Source organism: Vulpes lagopus, chromosome 18 (assembly GCF_018345385.1).
Source record: "Vulpes lagopus strain Blue_001 chromosome 18, ASM1834538v1, whole genome shotgun sequence".
Classification (NCBI taxonomy): Eukaryota; Metazoa; Chordata; class Mammalia; order Carnivora; family Canidae; genus Vulpes; species Vulpes lagopus.
The window spans coordinates 16,533,987-16,554,219 of NC_054841.1; the positions used below are offsets into that span (position 1 = coordinate 16,533,987).

Consider the following 20,233-nt stretch of genomic DNA (forward strand, 5'->3'; position numbering starts at 1 on the left):
CATCCTTCCAGACCTTTGTCTACCACCCAATCTACAGATCTCATACTGTTTTCCCAGAAAAATGGGCCACACTATACCTATTGTTTAGCAACTCACTTTCTCTCACGCACATCTTTCCATGCCAACACGGAGAGATTCAGTTTTTTTTTTTAAATATCTGCATCATATTATATAACATGGGATTAACTTCCCCGTCTCTGTTCCCTCTTTACTGTCCCTTTGCTTTTGGACATTTAGGCTGCTACCAATTTCATAATAATTCCAACAAAGCCGCGGAGAACATCATGGTAGTAATATCCTGTGGCCTTGGGCTCCTGCTTCTGTCTGATAAACTCCTGCAGTGGGGAGTGCTGGGTTAATTTTGACCTATCTACCAAAGTACTATAAAAAGTTGTACCAACCTCTCTCTCTCTCTCTCTCTCTGTGTGTGACTATCATAAATAAATAAAAAAATTAAAAAAAAAAAAAGGGATCCCTGGGTGGCGCAGCGGTTTGGCACCTGCCTTTGGCCCAGGGCGCGATCCTGGAGACCCGGGATCGAATCCCACATCGGGCTCCTAGTGCATGGAGCCTGCTTCTCCCTCTGCCTGTGTCTCTGCCTCTCTCTCTCTCTCTCTGTGTGACTATCATAAATAAATAAAAAAATTAAAAAAAAAAAGTTGTACCAACCAACATGGCTATCAGCAGTGCTTTAAATTTGCCCTTCCCCTCCGTGATGCTGCAGAAAGCGAGGCCACCCCTGAACCAAGGCTGCAGAGGTGCATCTCCTCCCCATCCTCCTCCTTCTCTTTTTCCTCTTCCTCCTTCTTCTCCAGCCACCCTCCTGGTCCCTTCCTCTGACGCTGGCTGGCTGGACTCTGATGTTTGGGTGCAAAACATCATACAAAAAGACATGTTCTCAGGGATGAGAAGGGGAGCCAGAGCCTGAACCAATGGGAACCCACCTCCATGAATATTCCCTCCACCTTGACATTCAGCTCACTTTCTGTGCTTTGTTGGGTCCCCCGCTCACACTCCCACCATTTCCCCTACCTGCACACACCCTCCCTCTCACACCTGCAGGTCCATTCCCCCTCCTCCCAGCCCGTGGTAACCTCCAACCTCCTTTCCGTCTCTATGAACCTGCCTATTCTAAATATTTCTTATAAGTGAACTCATGCATTATTTGTCCTTTTGTGTGCCTGGCTTAGTCCACTTACCATCATGCCTTCAAGGTCTTTCATGTTGTTTAATCCTTTTTTACGGCTGAATAATAATATTCTGTTGTATGGATAGACTACATTTTGTCTACCCAGTCATCTGTCGACGGACACTTGGGTTCTTTCAACTTCTTGGCTATTGTGAATAACGCTGCAGTGAACACTGGCAACAAGTATCTGTTTTCACATCTTTCACATATATACTTAGGAGTGGGAATTCTGAGTAATGTGGTAATTCTAGGCTTAGCTTTTTGAGAAAGCAAACCTCTCAAGCAGCCAATCCGTTTTCCAGCCTGTTACATTCCAACCAGTAGTTTCTCCATACCCTTGCCAACAATGATTATTTTCCACTTTTGTGAGGACAGCTATCCTGGTGGGTGTGAGGTGCTAGCTCATTGTGGTTTTGACTGGCATTTCTCTAATGACAAATGCTGCTGAGCATCTTTTCATGTGTTTGTTGGTATCTGTACATCTTCTTTAGAGAAAGGTCTGGGCAAGTCCTCTGCCCATTTTGGTGGTGGTGGGGTTGTCTTTTTGTTGTTTGGTTTTTAAGAGCTATATATTCTGGATATTGAACCCTTGTCAGATAGACAATTTGCAAGTATTTCCTCTCCTTTTTACTTTTCAAAGTATTTTGCAAATACTTTGCAAGTATTTTCTCACTTTCTTGATAAAGTCCTTTGATTCACATTAGTTTTTAATTTTGATGAACTTCAACTTGTTTTTTTGTTGTTGTTGTTGCTTGTGCTTTTGGTGTCACCTCAAGACTTCACTGTCAATTCCAAAGTCATAGAGATTTACTTGTATGTTTTATTCTTAGGGTTTTACAGTTTTAGCTCTTATATTTAGGTCATTGACTCATTTTGAGTTTGTTTTTTATATGGTATAAAGAAGGGATCTAACTGCATTATTTTCACATGTGGCGATCCCAGCACCATTTGATGAAGAGACTGTTCTTTACCCATTAAATGAGCATTCTTTTCAAAAAGTCAATTGGCCATGGATGTTTGGGGTTATTTTTGGACTCTCAATTCTCTTCAGTTGCTTTTTATGTCTGTCCTTGGGCCACTATCACACTATTTTGATTACTTTGTATTTGTAGCAGGTTTTGAGGTTAAAAATCTCAGTCCTCCAACTTCGTTCTTTTTCAAGACTGTTTTGGCTTTTGGGGTCCTTTTGCTATTTCATATGGATATGAGGATAAGCTTTTCCATTCCTGCAAAAAAGGCCATTGGCATTTTTATAGGGTTTGAATCTGTAGGTCACTTTGGGTAGTGTTGACATGTTAATCATCTTAAGTCTTCCTATTCATGAACACAGATGTCTTTCCATTTATTTACATCTTCTTTCTTTCAGTAATGGTTTGTAGCTTTTAGTATATAAGCCCTTCACCTCCTTCTTTAAATTTATTCCTAGACATTTTATTCCTTTAGATGCTGTTGTAAGTAGAATTGCTTTCTTGCTTTCCTTTTTGTCTTTTTTTATTTTTTTTAAAGATTTTATCTATTTATTCATGATAGTAGGCAGAGGGAGAAGCAGGCTCCATGCAGGGAGCCCTACGTGGGATTCAATCCGGGTCTCCAGGATCACGCCCCGGGCCAAAGGCAGGTGCCAAACCGCTGCACCACCCAGGGATCCCTCTTGCTTTCCTTTTTGGATTGTTTGTTCCGGGTATTATAGAAACACAAGTGACTTGATTTTTGTGTCTTAATCTTATACCCTGCAACTTTGCTTAAATTATTAGCATTAGCAGATTGTTCGTGGATTTTTGAGATCATACCATCCATGAATAGAGGTAGTTTTACTTATTCTATTCCCATTTGGGTGCCCTTTATCTATTTCTCTTATCTAATTGCTCTGGCGAGAACTTCCAATACAATACTGAAAAGTAGTGGTGAAAGAGGGTTTCCATGTCTTGTTCCAATCTTAGGGAGAAAGTCTTTTACCATTGAGTATATTATTAGCTGTGGGTTTTTTGTAGATGCCTTTTATCATGTTGAGAAAGTTCCCTCTATTCTCTAGTTTTCTGTTTTTACTATGAAATGGTTTTGGATTTTCACAGATGCTTTTTCTGCACCAATTGAGATTATGTCCCCCCCCCCCTTTCATTCTAGAGATGTGGTGCACTACATTTCTTTTCTTTTCTAAGATTTTATTTATTTATTCATGAAAGACACAGAGAGAGGCAGAGGGAGAAGCAGGCTCCCTGGAGGGAGCCCAATGCGGGACTCAATCCCAGTACTCTGGGACCACGCCCTGAGCCCAAGGCAGACCCTCAACCACTGAGCCACCCTGGTGACCCCTGACTTTAAACTACCCTTACATTTTTAGGATCTTCCTCTTTTTTGACTTATTCTTTCATTTTGATGGAACACATCCTCCAGTGGCTTTCTGAGGAAAGGTTCACAGGTGATAAAATTTTGAAACTTTGTATGTTTGAAAATGTTTTCCCTTCACATTTGATTGACAATTTGGCTGGGTACAGAAGTCTAGCATGGAAATAATTTTCCTTTGGAATTGTGAAGGTGTTGCTTCACTTTCTTGCTTCTACTATTGCTATTGAGAAGTTCAGTGCTACTGATTCATGTTCTTTTGGATGAGACTTGTTATTCCCTCTGGAAGCTTTTAAATCTTCTTTGTTCTCATTATTCTGATATTCATGATACTGTAGCTTGGTGTCATTCCTTCTACACCTATTGTGTTGGGCAGTGTGTAGCCTTTTAGTTTAGAGACTAGTATCTTTCAACTCTGTGAAGTTTACTTTCTTTTAAGTTTTTGAAAAATATATAATTTCTCTTTTTTTTTTTTAAGATTTATTTATTCCTGAGAGACACAGAGAGAGGGAGAGAGAGAGGTAGAGACACAGGCAGAGGGAGAAGCAGGCTCTCCACAGGGAGCCTGATGTGGGACTCGATCCCGGGTCTCCAGGATCATGCCCTGGGCCAAAGGCAGGCGCTAAACTGCTGAGCCACCTGGGCTGCCCTCTGTATTCTCTCTTACTGGCATTTCTGTTAGTTGTATATTCGATCTCCAGCTGTCCTCTAATTTCTTATTATTTCCTATTTTTCATTTGCTTGTCTTTTTATTCTACTTTCTGGGCAATATCCACATTATCTTTCAACCCATGTGTTGAATTATCTCTGCAATCAATTTTAAATTTCCAAAAGCCTTCTTGCCTCTCAGTTTCTTTTCCTTTTAGAACAGCCATAGCTGGTGGAGGAATAGCTTCTACAGGTGGAAGGATCAATGCCTCTACTGTGATGAGTAAGGAAAGAAGGAAGGATGGATATGGGTGGGAGGAGGCTGGCAGATGAGGTGGCAGGAAGATGGGGGTATTCCTTCTGATGAGTTCCATTTTTCTCTGTGATATAGACGATGAACACGTATAGTGAGACAACACCGAAGGTAATAGGGCAGGAGGTTGGAGATGCGTGAAATGGGAAATCAGAGGTAACTCCTTAAAAAACCAAGCTGCTTCCCAGGCAGCCCTGGGGGTCCACACTGAAGTCAGAGACTCAATCAACCATAGCACGGATCCGCTTAGCCAGGTGAGCACCTCTGGTAGAGGTGGAGAGGATGGGCTTGGACAGCTCCACGGTTGGTATTCTAGCTGAGTAGTCTGGAAGAGCAGGGCAAAGAAATGAAGCATATTGACAAGAAAGGGGTTTATGGGATCAAACAGCATTTCTGCCACTTTTCCATTTGCTCCCAGTATCTGGGAAACTCGAAGTCTAACTGTTCAGCTTGACACTTCTCCACCTGAAAGTTTGATGTTATTTTAAATACTGGAGGGCTTCATTTAATTTTCTGCCCCTGTCCATTTATAAATAGTCAAGGGTCAGGCCCTTTGCACACTGTTCTCAGGGGGTTCCCATTGTTTCTATTTCTCAGTGTAGACAAGTATACGCATTTATCTTTATCCTTTGTTTCTTATCTTTAAAATAGAATAAGGACCCCCTTAACAACAAAAGAGAATGCTTTATTCTCTTCAGTAATAGCCCTATTGTTATTCATTTTGTGTTTTCTGGATGTTTTACCAAGAAAATAGAAACAGACTCTGACTGCATATCATCCAGATGTTCCAAGTTTATTTATGTTGTTTCAACACACTGACAAAACACCACAGTTTATAAATTTTTCTCCCTCAAGAGTCAAGAGTCACTTTACCTTAAGCCAGAGGATTCTCTGAAAGAACACACAGGCATCCCCACACGGAGAGTATAAAAACAATTCCACCAAAGTGCCATGTGAATGAAAGTGCAAACAGGCTTCATTTTCAAACTCTGGGATCATTCTCTCTGCTTCAGAAACTAAATAGAAAGGTCCTCACAGACCGAAGCCCTGGCCAGACAAGGGCTGGGCACAGCTCCTTGGGCCAAAGTGTAAGCAGCGTCTGCTACTGAGGGCAGGGTAGAGGTACATGGCGCATCATTGATGCCAAGTCCCTCTCTCCACTGTGCCCCCAGGTTCAGGTGTGGAGATCTCAGCTGCGGACAGGATGGACCTCTTTCTTATGGTTTCTTCCCACAGTTTGACATTGGTGCAGAAAGTGCTAAGGTGTCCAAGTTCGGAGGCCTGAGTGCCCTTCTCTCCAGGCCCTTAGTCCATCCTGCCTTTCCAGCAGGCCAGCATTAGAAGTGTGGCTGGCAGACCCATGCCACAAAGCTGTCCCTGCCTGGCTCCTTAGGCGTGGGGAGGTCCTGCAGCACAACCGCACATGCTTGCTGCCTTCTCCTCACTCCACAAGGCCAGTTTCTCCTCCGTTTCCAAGAGGAACAGACAAGGCCAAGGAGCTGGTGAGTTTTGCCATCACCCCAGTGACCAAGTTGGAGAGGCTCCTACTTGTTCCTCCTTACTCTTGGCCAAGGAGGCATCAAAGCAATCTCCGTAAACCCGAGCCTTTCTGCCCAGGGAGGTTGTGTGCTCAGAGCTGCCCCTACGGGCCAAAAGGGAAGGAACATTTGAAGCCCTGCAGGAGTTCAGCGGGGCAGCTAGATGGCTGCCCCTGCACAAAGCAAAGCTGTTTGGGCCCAGGTGAGACAGGGTCCCCTATTGGGCTGTGGCAGGAAATCAATAGAGCTTTGGGTATCCCACTTCTATGGGAAAGATAAAGCTTTGTATTTTAACAATAGCCCTTGACATTTTCCCAACACTGAGCCTCATGGATGCACCTGTCAAACACTTCTGAGGACACTGTGTGCACAAACACATCACGTGACTGAGGGAAGGGGCCTGTGTCAGCACCTGGGGCCACAGGGCCTTGGCAGCTGCTCTTCACCTCCACATGCAGCCAGCTGCTGCCGGGCCCTCTGCCTCAGCCCCACCCTGGCTGGTTAGGCAGTGGCTCGGTGAAGCCTAGGCCCCTACTGGACAGAAAAGGTTGAAGTCCCAGAGCCCCAGCAGGCACCTGGCTGGCAGTGCAAGACAGATGGACAATAGTTAAGAAAGGCTTACAGGACGCAGCAAACTCAAAGATTGAAGAATTCACTTTCCCAACTCCCAATTTCAAGTGAGCTTCGTAAGACTCCTCAAGAGCAAGACATTTAAGGGACAAGTTGAATGTGATGTTGTGAGGTACGTGTGCTGGACAGAGTAGCACATTCCCATGGCAAGAGGCCTGGCAGGCATGGGGTCCCCACCCCATGGGCACTACCTTGGCTGAGATCCATGGCTGCAGGGAAGGATGCTAAGCCCAGCTTTAAGGGCCACCATGCCTGCTGGAGCTGCCCCTCTGGCCAAAGATCCGAGATTGTCTGACATACCCTTTCCCCACACTTGATACAGGAAGGGTGAATGGGGATCTTCTCTGCATGGGTAAAACAGGCTCTCACCACCTACTCTGCTGGAAACAGGGCTTGGCATGGGCCACTAAAATGGTAGCTGATCCAGAACGGGGCATGCTTAGGAAGGCATCTTGGCTCAGAATCCCCCATTTTTGGGCAAAAGGGAGAAAAGCAGCCAGACTCCCAGCGGATCCTACGACAACCTGCTTCTGAAGCTCACCCATCTAACGGGGAGGAGCCAGTTGGGTCTGGGTGGGCCATGGCTGGGGGCCCTGCCCAGGAAACCAGACATCAGAATGAGTAAATATGTTTGTGGCTGGGTCACTTCTGGGTCGGAGCCAAGGAAAGAAAAGCACGGAGAGAGGCCCAAGAGAAATGAGCCTCCAACCGGAGGACTCCCATTCTACCAGACTGCCCTTAACCACTAAGAAAAAGACCCTTTGGTGATCAAACAGGTCAGCTGGGGATGTGGGGCTGCCAGAGGCAGGGCCCCTCCAATCCACTCCACCAGTAATGTTCCCCCAGCCCAGTCACACCCTCACTGGTGTGCCTGGTGGCAGATGAGCCCCAGGACTCAGGAGGGGCAAGGACTCCCACGTACCTCGCAGGAAGGAGCCAAGAGGAGGAGGACCTCCCCCTGGTAAGATGTAGAGGGTGGTGGGGGTATGGGTGGGATATGAGGAACTCAAGTCAGGAAAGAAGCATCAGCTGCGGAGGGAGGCCCAGCTCGGGCTGGCAGTGAGCCCAGCCCTGAGCCACTCACTTTAAGGTGTCATCGGCGTTTTTGAACATGAGAATGGCGTTATAGATCTTCAAGGCTGGCCCCAGCTTCACGCTCATGATCTTCACAATGTCCGCCTGTGTCAGCAAAAGGAAGGCCTCGCCGTCAATCATCTGAGGGGTCGGAGGAGGGAGGTGGAAAGCGGAGAAGGCGGAGAGGGCCATGGGAAGGGGTGACGGAGAGGAGAGGTGGGGTGTGCAGGGGAGCACGAGATCGGAGTTCAGGATGTGTGGGGGGAGGGGAGGAGGACAGAGATGGGAAGAGGAAGGAAAAGGAGAGAGGAGGCGGGAGAAAGGAAAAAAGGAAGATAGCGATGGGGACAGAGAAGGACAGAGAACTGGCTCCCCCATGTTCACACTCATGCTTTTTCTCTTTCTGCTGCCCAGTCTGACTTTGGTGGCAGGTGCATAATGTCTTGCAGGCCCTCCCTGACATTGGCCTCAATACCCCTGCCCTGGTGCTCCTCCACAGAGCCCTGAGGCAGGGCAGGGCAGGGGCGTGGCAACGGGCAGCTGCTAGTGACATCCACACTATCACCTCTGAGCTATCCTTAACTAGCAGGGAGAGAGGGCTAGACAGGGATTTCTTCTGAATCTAGGCAGACCTTCTTTAGGACCATCAGTGATGACCACCAGACTGGACAGACTGACGACCCACAAGGCCATCCATCCACTTTGCCCTAATTTCTCACTCGTGAGACATCCCCCTAATGACTGCCCAGCACCTGTGTGTCTGAATGCATCTATCCAGCCTGACAAAGGCCGCTCCCTGGAGCAGGGTTCATCCCAGGGGAGCGGATGCCCTTGGAAAGGTCATCCTCAGCCCTCATAAAGGTCCTGTTCCCCACCAAGACTCCATTTTATGCTGGCGGTCACCCTATGCCCTTTTTGGTCACTGCTCTTGTACCACAGACCATGGTGCATTGGGGATAAGCAGCAGACGCTCTGCCGGGGTGGGGGGGGGGGGACACGATGCCCTTCTTCTGATACGGGGAGAGTGCTGGAGGGAAAAAGTGTCACGTGCTTCTGTGGCCGGCTGAACAACTGCACTCAGAAGGCACTGATCTATGACTGCTGTCATGGAGGGAGGACCTCTAATGGGCACCACATGGTTCTATCTCATTAAACATGTGCAGTGAAGGCATGGCTTAGTTATCAAATGACAAACTGTATGAGACTGGAAAGGCTTACTAATACCACAGATGACAGAATCAAGATTTAAAACAATGAGACTATGAAATCAACAAAATAACATTTAATAGGGATAAATGTAAAGTTTTACATTAGGTTAATAAAAAAAAATAAAACCCAGTGGTACAAGTAACAAACTGGAAAGTGTAATTAGACTGTAATGGATAATTGATATAAAAGGCACTTGGGGACTTCCCTGACCTCCAAACTGGTCTGATGTGGCTATCATGAAGCTAGTGCAAACTTCATTTTTGCTGAGGAACAAAAATCTAGGGTTTGTATGTAGGGGAAGAGAAAAGAATCCAAATACCCATTAACAGAACCGTGGGCTCCTCATAAAATGGAGCACCACTCAGCAGTACAAATGAACGAGCTACTGGGATACACGACAACACAGACGGGCCTCGAAAACATGACACTGAGTGAAAAGAGACAGACACCAAAGAATAAAAGCTGCACTTCCATTTATGTCAAGTTTAAGAACAGGTAAAACAAACCTATGGCTCTAGAAATTAGGACAGGCTTGCCCATGAAGGCAGGGACTAACAAAGGGGCCAAGAAAGAACTTTCTGGTATGATGGACATGTTTTATATCTTGAACAGGGTGTATATGTCTCACAGAACTTGTGGAACTGTACTTTTAAGATGTGGGCATTTTGCTCCATGTACATGTTCATCTCTGTTAAAAAACACTGGGGTGTCGATTCAACAATTATAACAAATGTGCCGCTCTGGTGAGTGCAATCGATAACCAGGGAGTGGGGGGTATATGGGAAATCCTGCACCTTCTTCTCAATTTTGCTGTGAATCTAAAACTGCTCTATAAAACTATATATAAAACTGCTCCTTTTATAAACAAAACCAAAAAGAATGTAGGGGAGAACACAACCAGTGTGCTCTGTGCTGGTCAGAAGGCATCTGAAACCGGGGGACAGCTCTGAACACATATGTTACAGTAAGATCACCAGCCCAGGAGGCAAGCGCCCAGGATGGGGTAGACTGTGAGCTCCACCACACAAGGATACTAGGAAGAAATGGCTGTGCTGGGTCTGGAAAAAGAGAGTCTTCTAGGGGAAGAGGAGCAGACTTCTTTCTCATGGGCGCCTGACCTGTGGGGGCATGTAGGAGGAGCTGAGACTCCGCTCTCCTGGTGAAGGGGGATGCATGCATGTATTTTTTGGAAGGAAGATCTAAACAAACTCCCAAGTTCCCTTCCACTTTCAAACTGTGTAAATTAGGAGAGTCACAATAAAGTTTTTTACTTAAGGATGACTGTTGAGAGTCAGAACCACCACTGAGCCCCCACTGTACCAGGCATTCTTATATAGCGATATGATTTGTAGATTATTCTATAGTAGGCTAGCGATATAATTATCCTAGGCATTCTGGCCCAATGAGCCATTCCTCATTTCCAATGCTCACAATGGCCCTGCAAGGTTGTCATCATTACAACCCTCATTACACCTGTTTTATCTCCATTTTATAGATAAGAAGATGCAGACTAAGACATAGTAAAGAGCCCATAGTAAACTAGCAGAACTGGGAATCATACCCACACTGTATGTAAAGCTAGGCTTCTTTTATGTACAACTCACTGCTTTGTAACCTTGGTAACCTTCTGGGTCTTGGTATTAAGCATATGTTAGGATCCTGCAGTAAAAGGCATACCTGTGCCATTCAAGACACACTTTAACTTACTGTCCCTAGTGAGCTAGGTTTGGAAAACAAGCTGGTAAAGAGCAGAGGAGGGAATGGAGCCCTGTCTCCAAGAGGCATTTTCCTGCCTGAGGTGATCTGAACACAGAGGGTTGGCAAGCTGGGCCACAGTCCATACCAGATTTTTCCCAGAGACGTGGGTCACTATGACCAGTCTCCCGCAGGCAAGATAAGAGAGGGCCCTCCCTAGCAGGGGGCAGCGCTGGCGAGGGCATCTGCTCCCTGTCGTCTCAGTGAGTGACCCTTCTGTCCCCACTCTGCACTTGCACCTCACCTCATCTTTGAAGAGTCGTGCCTGGTCCTCACAGCCGGTCAGGGTCTGAACGAAGCTGAAGACCTTGGAAACCAAAGAAGACATGTTGCCAAGGGGACAGGGACTTGGGAGTGTAGGGGAAAGGTGGGCCCATGTGGCCTTAGTGCTCTCTAGGCTTTGACAGTGTTGCTTTTTCTTATTAGCCTAAGAGGATCCTTGTGTGTCTGCTGCTGGGTGAGCAAGGGGGGGCCCAGGTGAAGCATCTCTCCTGCTAGACTTTCATGTGAACTAGCAGCACATCCCTCTCCCCATCCATCAGGGTAGGTCTATCAAACCGTCTCTCAGCCCTTGCTGGGCCCCAAGAGGGACCATGGATTGGAGGGATGAGCAGCAGATAGCGTCAGGAGCAGTGTCCACCTCTGCTTGAAGAGGGCCTTTCCTAAGCCCTCCCACCAGGGTGTGCTGAAAGAGGCCAAAGTAGGGGAGAGGAAGGAGGACAGGTCCTCACTCTCACCTCATCAATGGTCCACTTGGCAACTGTCGAGGCCGAGATGCCCGCCACTCCCGGCAGGAGCTTGCAGTGCTGCTCCCAGCACACAGAGAGGGAGCGGTCAGGGTGAGCCGACAGGGCTGACATGAAGAGGGACTGGTGCATGGCATCGGCAGTCAGTGCTGGAGGCAGAGGCAGAGGCTGAGGCTGGCACACTGATGTCGAGGACTAAGCTCAGACCCACGCCACTTGGGAGGACCAAGGCCCCCTTCTGAGAGTCTTGCAGAGCCAAGAGGGAGGGAGACGTGACTCCTCACCCATCACTTGCTCCTCCCGGTTAAGGGAGTCCCTTGCTTTACAGACTCTCAGGAGTTAGCTGTGAAGACAGACCCCAGCCCCATTTCTCTGAGGCCACATCACCATTCTCTGACCATTCTCTAGATACCTTGCATCAGAATGGCCTCTAACAGGCAACAAGCTCAGCCCTGGCGGCAGAAGCCCATCCGGTTTGCCCTCCTCTTCTGTTGAGCCCTGACCAACTGTCATGGCATCAGGGTGATTCTGTGTGGGAACCCACCCTGCCAGTCGCTGCCACTGCCTCCAGCTCCATACCTCTCCCCTGCTCCCACCCCAGCCTGATCTGCTCCCCCTGGCATCTGGAAGGGGATCCCTGACCCACTCGCCAACTCCACGCTGCCTGCCCCTCTGCTTCCTGATCTGTTCCTGCAGGCCTGGCTCCCGGCCTCCAGCCTCGGCTGCTCTATGATCTCATGAGTGACGCTGCTCTGCTGGGCCTTCCCCTTGGCCAGGCCTGGCACTCGCACGCCTGCAGGTCAACTACCTTTGGCCTCTGACAAGCCTGGCCCCTGCCTACCTTCCCAGCCTTGGCTGGCCTTGGGCCACGTGGTCAGTGTCCCATGGGACTTGCCCTGCCTCTATCTGCCAAGGGTCCAAGGGAGCTGCCTCTTTCTCTTCAGTGGGCATTAGTTCTAGACACATGGCTGCAGTTCACAGGCCCCTTGCCCCTCACCCCAGCTCGTCACAGACTGTCCTCCCCTGATCCTTTGGTCCATAGCCTCAGCCTTTTACCCTGCTGCCCTCAGAGCCTTGGGGATCCTAGTATTAGCAGCCCCATGTGCTATTCTCTGTAGCTCCTCCTACTTGCTGCCACCTCTGCTCATCAGACCCCAAAGAGCCCAGCCTTCAGCACCACAAGGAGCCTGCTACTGTGCACAGCTCAGCTCGCTCTCAGCCTTGCCTGCGACACAGGCAAAACCTCCCCTAACAGCTTCCACCACTAGCACTTCATCTCCTGGCCTCAGGTTTGGCCTCCTGTCTCTGAAGTCCAGTTTCCTAGTTCTCCACGTACCAGGTGAGAAGTCTCAGGGGACAAGGCCAGAAGGCTGTAGGAGCTTTGCTCCTTATCTTTCTTCCCCAGAGCACAGGATGGGAGCTCTTCTAGTCAGTATGTCTTATCGAACTTCAAGCCAACTAGGGGCAGGTCAGAAGCTGTTGGTTTTTTGTTTTGTTTTGGCTTATAAACAATGGAAATGTATTCCTCACAGTTCTGGAGGCTGGGAAGTCCAAGATCAAGGCACCAGCAGATTTGGTATATGGTGGAGGTCCACTTCCTGGTTAACAGACAGTCAATTTCTCGCTGGGTCCTCATTCGGTGGAAGGAGCTACGGAGCTCTCCAGGGTCTCTTTTAGAAGGGCACTAATCCTATTTGTGAAGGCTCCACACTCATGACCTCATCACCTCCCCAAAGCCGCACCTCCAAATACCATTACGTTAGGGATTTGGTTTTACATGTGAATTTGTGGGGAGACACATTCCGTCTATAGCATTATCATCATCATCATCATCATCATCATCATCATCATCATCAGGTAAGTCGTTCCTCACCCTCTCTGGGCCACAGCCTCAGTCTCTGGAAAGACTAAATTTCTCAAGTTCTCAAGATACTTCTGGAATGAACACAGAGGCAGGCGCCCTCTGGTGGCCGGAATCTGGTCCTAGAAGGGAAGCTGGCCAGGTATCCCTGGGTAGGGTAGAAGAGGTGCCCACTGCAGTCCATCCCCAAGAGTCCTCATACTGAGAGCCCAGAGGTTGGCCAAGCACCTCCTCACTCAAGCCTGAAGCTGCAGGAAGTGCATTCTGTTTCCACCAAGAGGAGTACAGAATGGCAGCAAGAGCAGGTCAGCCACAGACAGGGCTCATAATACTACTAGGTACTGGTACTAAGCCCTTTATCTGACTTTCTCATTTAAGCCTTTGGGAGGCTTATTTGAGGTGGACATATTATCAGTGTTGCACAGATGAGCAAGTGGAGGCTTAGAGAGGGGGTCACCTGCCTAAGGTCTCACAGTCCATAAAAGGCCATCTGACTTTGGGGCTGTGCTTTTAACCATCAAGCTATATACTGTCCAGGTTGCCGAGACTATTCCTGAAGAACTGGACTAGCTTAAGTCCTGCCCACAAACTATGCAATGAACCCGGTGATCTCTCATGGTCTCTTCCAGCCCTAAGACAATGTGCATTCAACTCTAAGGCAAGAACCCTAGCGTTCCTGCTGTGTATCAGGCCCTATACCAGGGGCTGAAGATGTGAGGCGAATGTCACCCAGTGGAGCCTCAGTCACTGTGTCCCTCCTTGGGAGCATGCTATGGGCTCAAATGGGTTCCCCCCAAATTCATATTTGAAGCCGTAACCCTGAAAGTCTAGCAGGAGAGATGCTTCATCTGGGCCCCACCTTGCTCACCCATTCAGTACCTCTAAATGAGACTGTAGAGTCAATCTTTGATGTGGGGGTTAGAGACACCAATACCCAATGCAAGCAAAAATCTACGTATGATTTTGACTCCCCCAAAACTTCACTACTAGTAGCTGCCTGTTGACTAGAAGTCTTACCAATAACATAAACAGTCAATTAACATATATTTTGTATGTTATATGGGTTATATACTGTATTCCTAGAATAAAGCTAGAGAAAATGTTACAAGAAAAGCATAAAGAAAATACATTTATGGTACTGTGCTATAAAAAATCCACACATAAGTGGACACTTGTGGTTCAAACCCCTGTTGTTCAAGGGTCACCTGTATTGGGAGACAGGGTCTTTTAACAGGTAAGTAAGTTAAAATGAGGCCATTAGGGTGGGTTCTCATCTAATCTGGTGTCCTTATAAGAAAAGGAATGTTGGACATGCATAGAGAGACAGTGGGGGTACACATGCATAGGGGGCAGACGATGTGAGGACACTGCGAGAAAGCAGCCACCTGCAAGCCAAGGCGCGAGGTCTCAGAAGAAACCAACCCTGCGGATACCTTGATCTTGGACTTTCAGGAAGCGTGAGAAAATAAATTGCTGTGGTTAAGCCACCAAGTCTGTGGTACTTGGTTGTGGCACCTGAGCTAAGACAAAGGAGATCGAGGGGTCAAATGACATTCAGGTTAGGCGTTTCCAGTCTGTTACACCAGCAGTGCAGAGCACAAGTCAGACCTGAGTCTGAATCCCAGCTCTGCCCCGTACTAGGCGAATGACCATAGGCAAGTGACTTCACCCTCTGAGTTCCCATTCCTCTTTTCTCAGAAGAATAGACGGGTATCCACATTACAGGATACCTGTGAGGGTTGGCAACAGTGTATGGAAAGCACCAGTAACACTGCTTGGCCCACGGTAGGTGCTCAGTAAACAGTATTGCTAAGTGCTAGTATTTCAGGTACTTGACATCTGACAGAAGTATTGTTCGTGTCTTCAAATGAGACTGAGACTCGGAGATATTAAGTGACTGCTTAAGGTCATACAGCTAAAAAATGAAAGCCAAGGCCTCCCTTCCAGGAGGCCAAGAATTGAGAGGAGCAGAGCTGGGGGGCACCCTCCTGCCGCAGAGCGGAGAGCCCAAGCCCAAAGAGGCTCCATGTCTCCTGCAGGCTCACAACAGGGTCTCAGTGAAGTGGGACTGGAATCTGAGGTGGCTCCTGTGCTATCGCCAATGCTCTATGTTTTGCATATATGAAAAGAAGAGGCAGCCTCCCTTCTGGCTGCCCCTCTGGGTCCCCCCAGTGACTCAATTCCACCAATTACTAAGCACTCACTGGGAACACTTGGTGGAGGGCACAGGATAGTAGATGAGTCAGGACTTACTGGGGAAATCTTCTTGTGGGATCTTCCGATACTTTGGAGGGCGTCCAATCCTGGAGAGAGAGGGACCGGGTCCGTGGCAGGGAATCAGTGCCTGGCCTGGCCCAAGAGGACACGAGGCCCTGCACCCTTGCCCTCCGCACCGGCCATGATGGCGAGGCTTCTTCCTTAGGGAGAAGCCCGAGAGGTTCCTCTTACGGGCCGAGGCCTCTGCGTCCGATAACTCCGCCTTCAGCCGACTCTGGTTCCTCTCAGCCAGCGGGCAGCCCGAGAGGCAATGGTGAGCTGTGAACTTGCCTGTGACATGGCCAGAGCCATCACAACCAGGAGTCGGGCACTTCCTAGGAAGAGGAAGAATAAGAAGGCTTATATTGGGCTGAATCTGCTTGTTCCTGATGGAGAACAAGCCCCATTCGGAGAGTGTGTTTTTGGGAAGCCTGACTGGTAGCACTCTGGAGCTGTGAAAGAGCATCCTGCACCCCCAGCAATGCCCGAGGGTCTCTCAGCAGGAGCCCTTCACTCACCGGTGGTGAAAGCTGTACTTGGAGGTCCTCGTCTGTGGCAGGCTGCGATAGCTGAGAGGGGGACAGCCCCCGGGCAAGGCAGAGCTGGGCTCTCTGGGTCCTGGGGGAGCAGGAAGGAGAGTTAGCATAGGGTCCTGGGTCAGGGTTTAGGGGGGGGAGGGCAGGGAAGGTCAGTCGGTACTAGAAGCTAGCTCCCCAGATAAAGGGGCCCTCACCTAGGCTGTGATGTCATTTCTGGCTCCTGTGTATCTGCCCCTCTCTGGGGAATAAGGGCTTGGCTCTCATACCCTTTGCTGAAACCCCAGGCCACCCTCTGTCTCTGAGAGGAAAACCCTCAGGGAGAAGATCAACTCAGAGTCGGTGTGGGCACAGCTGTAGCTTAGAAGCCTCATCAGCCACAAGTATGTTACTCTGTCTGCCTTCCTGTTTCTTTCTCTGGTAACTTTCTTTAGGCCTGACTCATGTTTGGAGAATAATCAAGAAGGATCAACACCCCATGTGACTTGGAGCTGAGTGGTCCAATGACCTGACTTCCCATCCCACCTCCAGGGACAAGGATTTTTTACTTAAGGGAACCCTGTTTCCTTAGCAAACATATTGTCTGCTCTGTGTAGCTCTGCTAGATGCTGAGAGAACTCCCTCCCAGGCACATGCTAAGTGAGCCTACCCTTGCACATCTCAGCACTCTGAACCCAACAATTGGGGTAGCCAGAAGCACAGGTCAGTGTAGCAGAGAGCACTGAGGCAGGGGGATGGGGGATCCCAGAGCTCACGGTGGGCACTAGAGCCCACCTGTGCATGACAGTTAGAATTCCCTGGGCAAATCAGGGAAATACAAATCAAAACCACAATGAGATACCACCTCACACCAGTGAGAATGGGGAAAATTAACAAGGCAGGAAACAACAAATGTTGGAGAGGATGCGCAGAAAAGGGAACCCTCTTACACTGTTGGTGGGAATGTGAACTGGTGCAGCCACTCTGGAAAACTGTGTGGAGGTTCCTCAAAGAGTTAAAAATAGACCTGCCCTACGACCCAGCAATTGCACTGTTGGGGATTTACCCCAAAGATTCAGATGCAATGAAACGTCGGGACACCTGCACCCCGATGTTTCTATCAGCAATGGCCACAATAGCCAAACTGTGGAAGGAGCCTCGGTGTCATCGAAAGATGAATGGATAAAGAAGATGTGGTTTATGTATACAATGGAATATTACTCAGCAATTAGAAACGACAAATACCCACCATTTGCTTCAACGTGGATGGAACTGGAGGGTATTATGCTGAGTGAAATAAGTCAATCGGAGAAGGACAAGCAGTGTATGTTCTCATTCATTTGGGGAATATAAATAATAGTGAAAGGGAATATAAAGGAAGGGAGAAGAAATGTTGGGAAATATCAGGAAGGGAGACAGAACATAAAGACTCCTAACTCGGGGAAACGAACTAGGGGTGGTGGAAGGGGGGAGGAGGGCGGGTGTTGGAGGGGAATGGGTGACGGGCACTGAGGTGGACACTTGACGGGATGAGCACTGGGTGTTTTTCTGTATGTTGGTAAATTGAACACCAATAAAAATTAATTAAAAAAAAAAAAAAAAGAATTCCCTGGGCAAGCTAGAGGGGTGGGATGGTAAGAGCTCATGGGGCAGGGTCGGACATCAGTAGGAAAGGGTCAGAGTGCCCTAAGGGTACATACGGAGAGGAGGCTGCAGGGGATGCCCTGTCTTGGAGCACCAGCCTGCAGGGTGGATGTCTGGGTGGTCGGCGTCAATCCAGAAGTCATAGGCATGACTCCAGCCATCAAAGTGGAGCTGGGGAGGAAAGGTTGTTGGAGGTCAGGTGTTCCTCATGGAGCCCAGCTCAGCCAGGAGGTCCTCCAGACTCCAGGAGGCTCTCCCTATCCCTGGGGCCTGTCAGAAGCAACCTCCTGGACTGGAAGAACCAACACGCCAGCCTCACAATAATCCGCCTAAGCCACCATATTTTCTGAGAGCTTCACTCATTTAAGTTACTGGCATCTCCCATCAGTTCATGCACAGGACAAGGGTCATTAGGCCCATCTGATAGGCTCAAAGAGGAGAAATGACAGGTCCAAGCCCACAAAGATAAGTCACAGATGAAGCTAGAGCAAGACCCAAGATCTTCAGCTCCAAGTGCAGACTTTTCTTCCCTACAACCTGCAGCGAGTGTAGACTTCTCTTCCTTACAACCTTGGGCCTCCCTTATTTCTGGCTTATGCCATGCCCTTGACCTCTATCCAGTCTACAGAACTCGCGCCCAAACAGCCTGTCCATTCCCCCTGCCCAAGGGGCCCGGAGCCACCTTTATGCGATGGTCCTCCACATCCTCCACGCTGGCCACACGAATGAGGGCTGGGTTCCTGCGGTCCACGGCCTCCAGTTTCATGTTGACCAGGAAGCTGTGTGGGGGTCGCTGCAGGAGGACAGCAGCCTTCAGGCCAAGGCCCAGCTCAGTAGAACTGGGGCCCCAAGAAGAGAGCTCAAGTGCTGTGCCTCAGAAACTGTGGCCTGCCAAAGCGGGAGCACTCCATTTGGCCGGCTGAATGCTCCATGCCTTCCCAGAGGTCAGCTCTGGGAGCAGAGAGCTGACTCACCACCTTGAAGGCCCAGGTGGGCACAGCAGAGGCCCCAGTTTCCTCCAGGTATTTTTCCCAACAGAAGCTATCAGGGTCCGGGTAGTCTGGAGGAAAGGATGAGAACAATGTCTAGGCACCCCGGCACACTAGGGGAGCGCTCTCTGTCCCCAGACAGGACTGGGAGCCTGGAGAATCCCCAACCAGCACCACCAGAGCCAGCTGCTGGCAGAGGCGCCTGAGGTGGAGGGGTGCTAGCCAGAGTCAAGCACATCACCCCCACACAGTTCACAGGGCTGTCTAGGAAGCCTGCCCCCATTCCCCTTCTTGGCCCTGCTACTCCAGCCCCAGCCCCAACCCCAGCCCCATCTGAAACAACTCTATATGGGCCGCTGTAACTCTCCAAAAGGAAAGGACAGGGTTTCTTTGCTTTGGACTCCTCCTGTGCTGAGTAGGGGTCCTTTAACTTTCTTCCTTTATACCTCAACACAGTCCTGGGTTGACAGGTCTCTCCTAACATCAAAGGTTCCTCAACTCCCAAGCCAAGATGAGGCTCTAGGACACATCTGTCCCCTTACCCAGATCCTAAGGACCCAGCTAACAAGGTAGTGGTAAGAGAAGGGAGGAGGGGCTGTGGGGCCAGGCCCAGGGAAGGGCATGTTGTCAGGTGCAGGGTCACCTTGTGGAGGGGTGAGGGGCTTTCCTTGCTTCTGGCACCAGCCCACCGGGTGGATGTAAGGGCTGCTGGGATCACACCTGAAACCAAGAACACTTCACTGTCTCAAGTGACATTGAGGACTATGACCGCATGGCTTCAGTGCCCACCCTCATTCTACTGCTTAGTGATTGCTACACAGACAGCTGATTAAAAAAAAAAAGTCAGAAAATGGCAGCATTAGCTAGACTCTAGGACTACCATAGTATCTGAGGGAAAATCATGAATCACGGGGGTTTGCTCGTCCTAATCCTAAACTTGGTACTTTTAGATGAAACATTTAATATTACATTGTGTTTCTTATGATACAGAGCAAAGCAACAGGACAGTCAGCAATGCCCTGGAGCAATTATCAACATCAGGACCAGGAAGGGGCTCCGTAGTGCCTGAGGTCTGAAAGTACTGCCTCCCGCTCCTGCCACCTCCTCTCCCCCTCGCCCCCAGGCCAAGTCTGGGCCCATACACTACCAGTAGTCGTAAGTATCATCCCAGTTGTCAAAGTGCACCAGGAAGCGGCTGTCCACCACGTCTGTCACGCTGGCCACACAGACGAGGGATGGGTTCATGCGGTCAACAGCTTCCAGTTTCATGCCCACCTGGAAACCCAGGGGTGGAGGATTCTGGGGGCAAGAAGAAGGGCTGCCATGACCAGGCCCAGGCTGGCTAGCACTAACCCAGAACCCACTGGCACAGGAAGGAGTGGTTTCTCTAGAAAACATGCCTGTGGTGGGGGAGTCGAGCGGGGAGGATAGGGGAGAAAGAGGGTCTCTCCAGGACAGTGTCACAACGCCCAGCCCTGAGCCACTTGGGAACTTGTGACCTCCAAGGTGTGCTCAGAAGACAC

General features: G+C 49.2%; 1 protein-coding gene across 5 annotated transcripts in view; it reads right to left on the reverse strand.

The window, feature by feature from the left end:
* Positions 1 to 4,715: 4,715 nt before the first annotated feature.
* L3MBTL1 (L3MBTL histone methyl-lysine binding protein 1) overlaps positions 4,716 to 20,233 on the reverse strand; it is a 33,763-nt gene continuing 18,245 nt past the window's right edge. The window contains exons 12-22 of one of the 5 annotated variants that reach the window (XM_041732933.1): positions 19,858 to 20,009; positions 19,354 to 19,430; positions 18,696 to 18,781; positions 18,404 to 18,514; positions 17,778 to 17,892; positions 16,081 to 16,180; positions 15,700 to 15,897; positions 15,560 to 15,609; positions 11,437 to 11,594; positions 10,944 to 11,006; positions 4,717 to 7,876 (exon numbers count right to left, since the gene is read on the reverse strand). In XM_041732933.1, the coding sequence (XP_041588867.1) occupies positions 7,742 to 7,876; positions 10,944 to 11,006; positions 11,437 to 11,594; positions 15,560 to 15,609; positions 15,700 to 15,897; positions 16,081 to 16,180; positions 17,778 to 17,892; positions 18,404 to 18,514; positions 18,696 to 18,781; positions 19,354 to 19,430; positions 19,858 to 20,009 (1,245 nt within the window). In that variant the 3' untranslated portion in view covers positions 4,717 to 7,741. The other 4 variants (XM_041732931.1, XM_041732932.1, XM_041732935.1 and 1 more) reach the window with 4 other exon arrangements.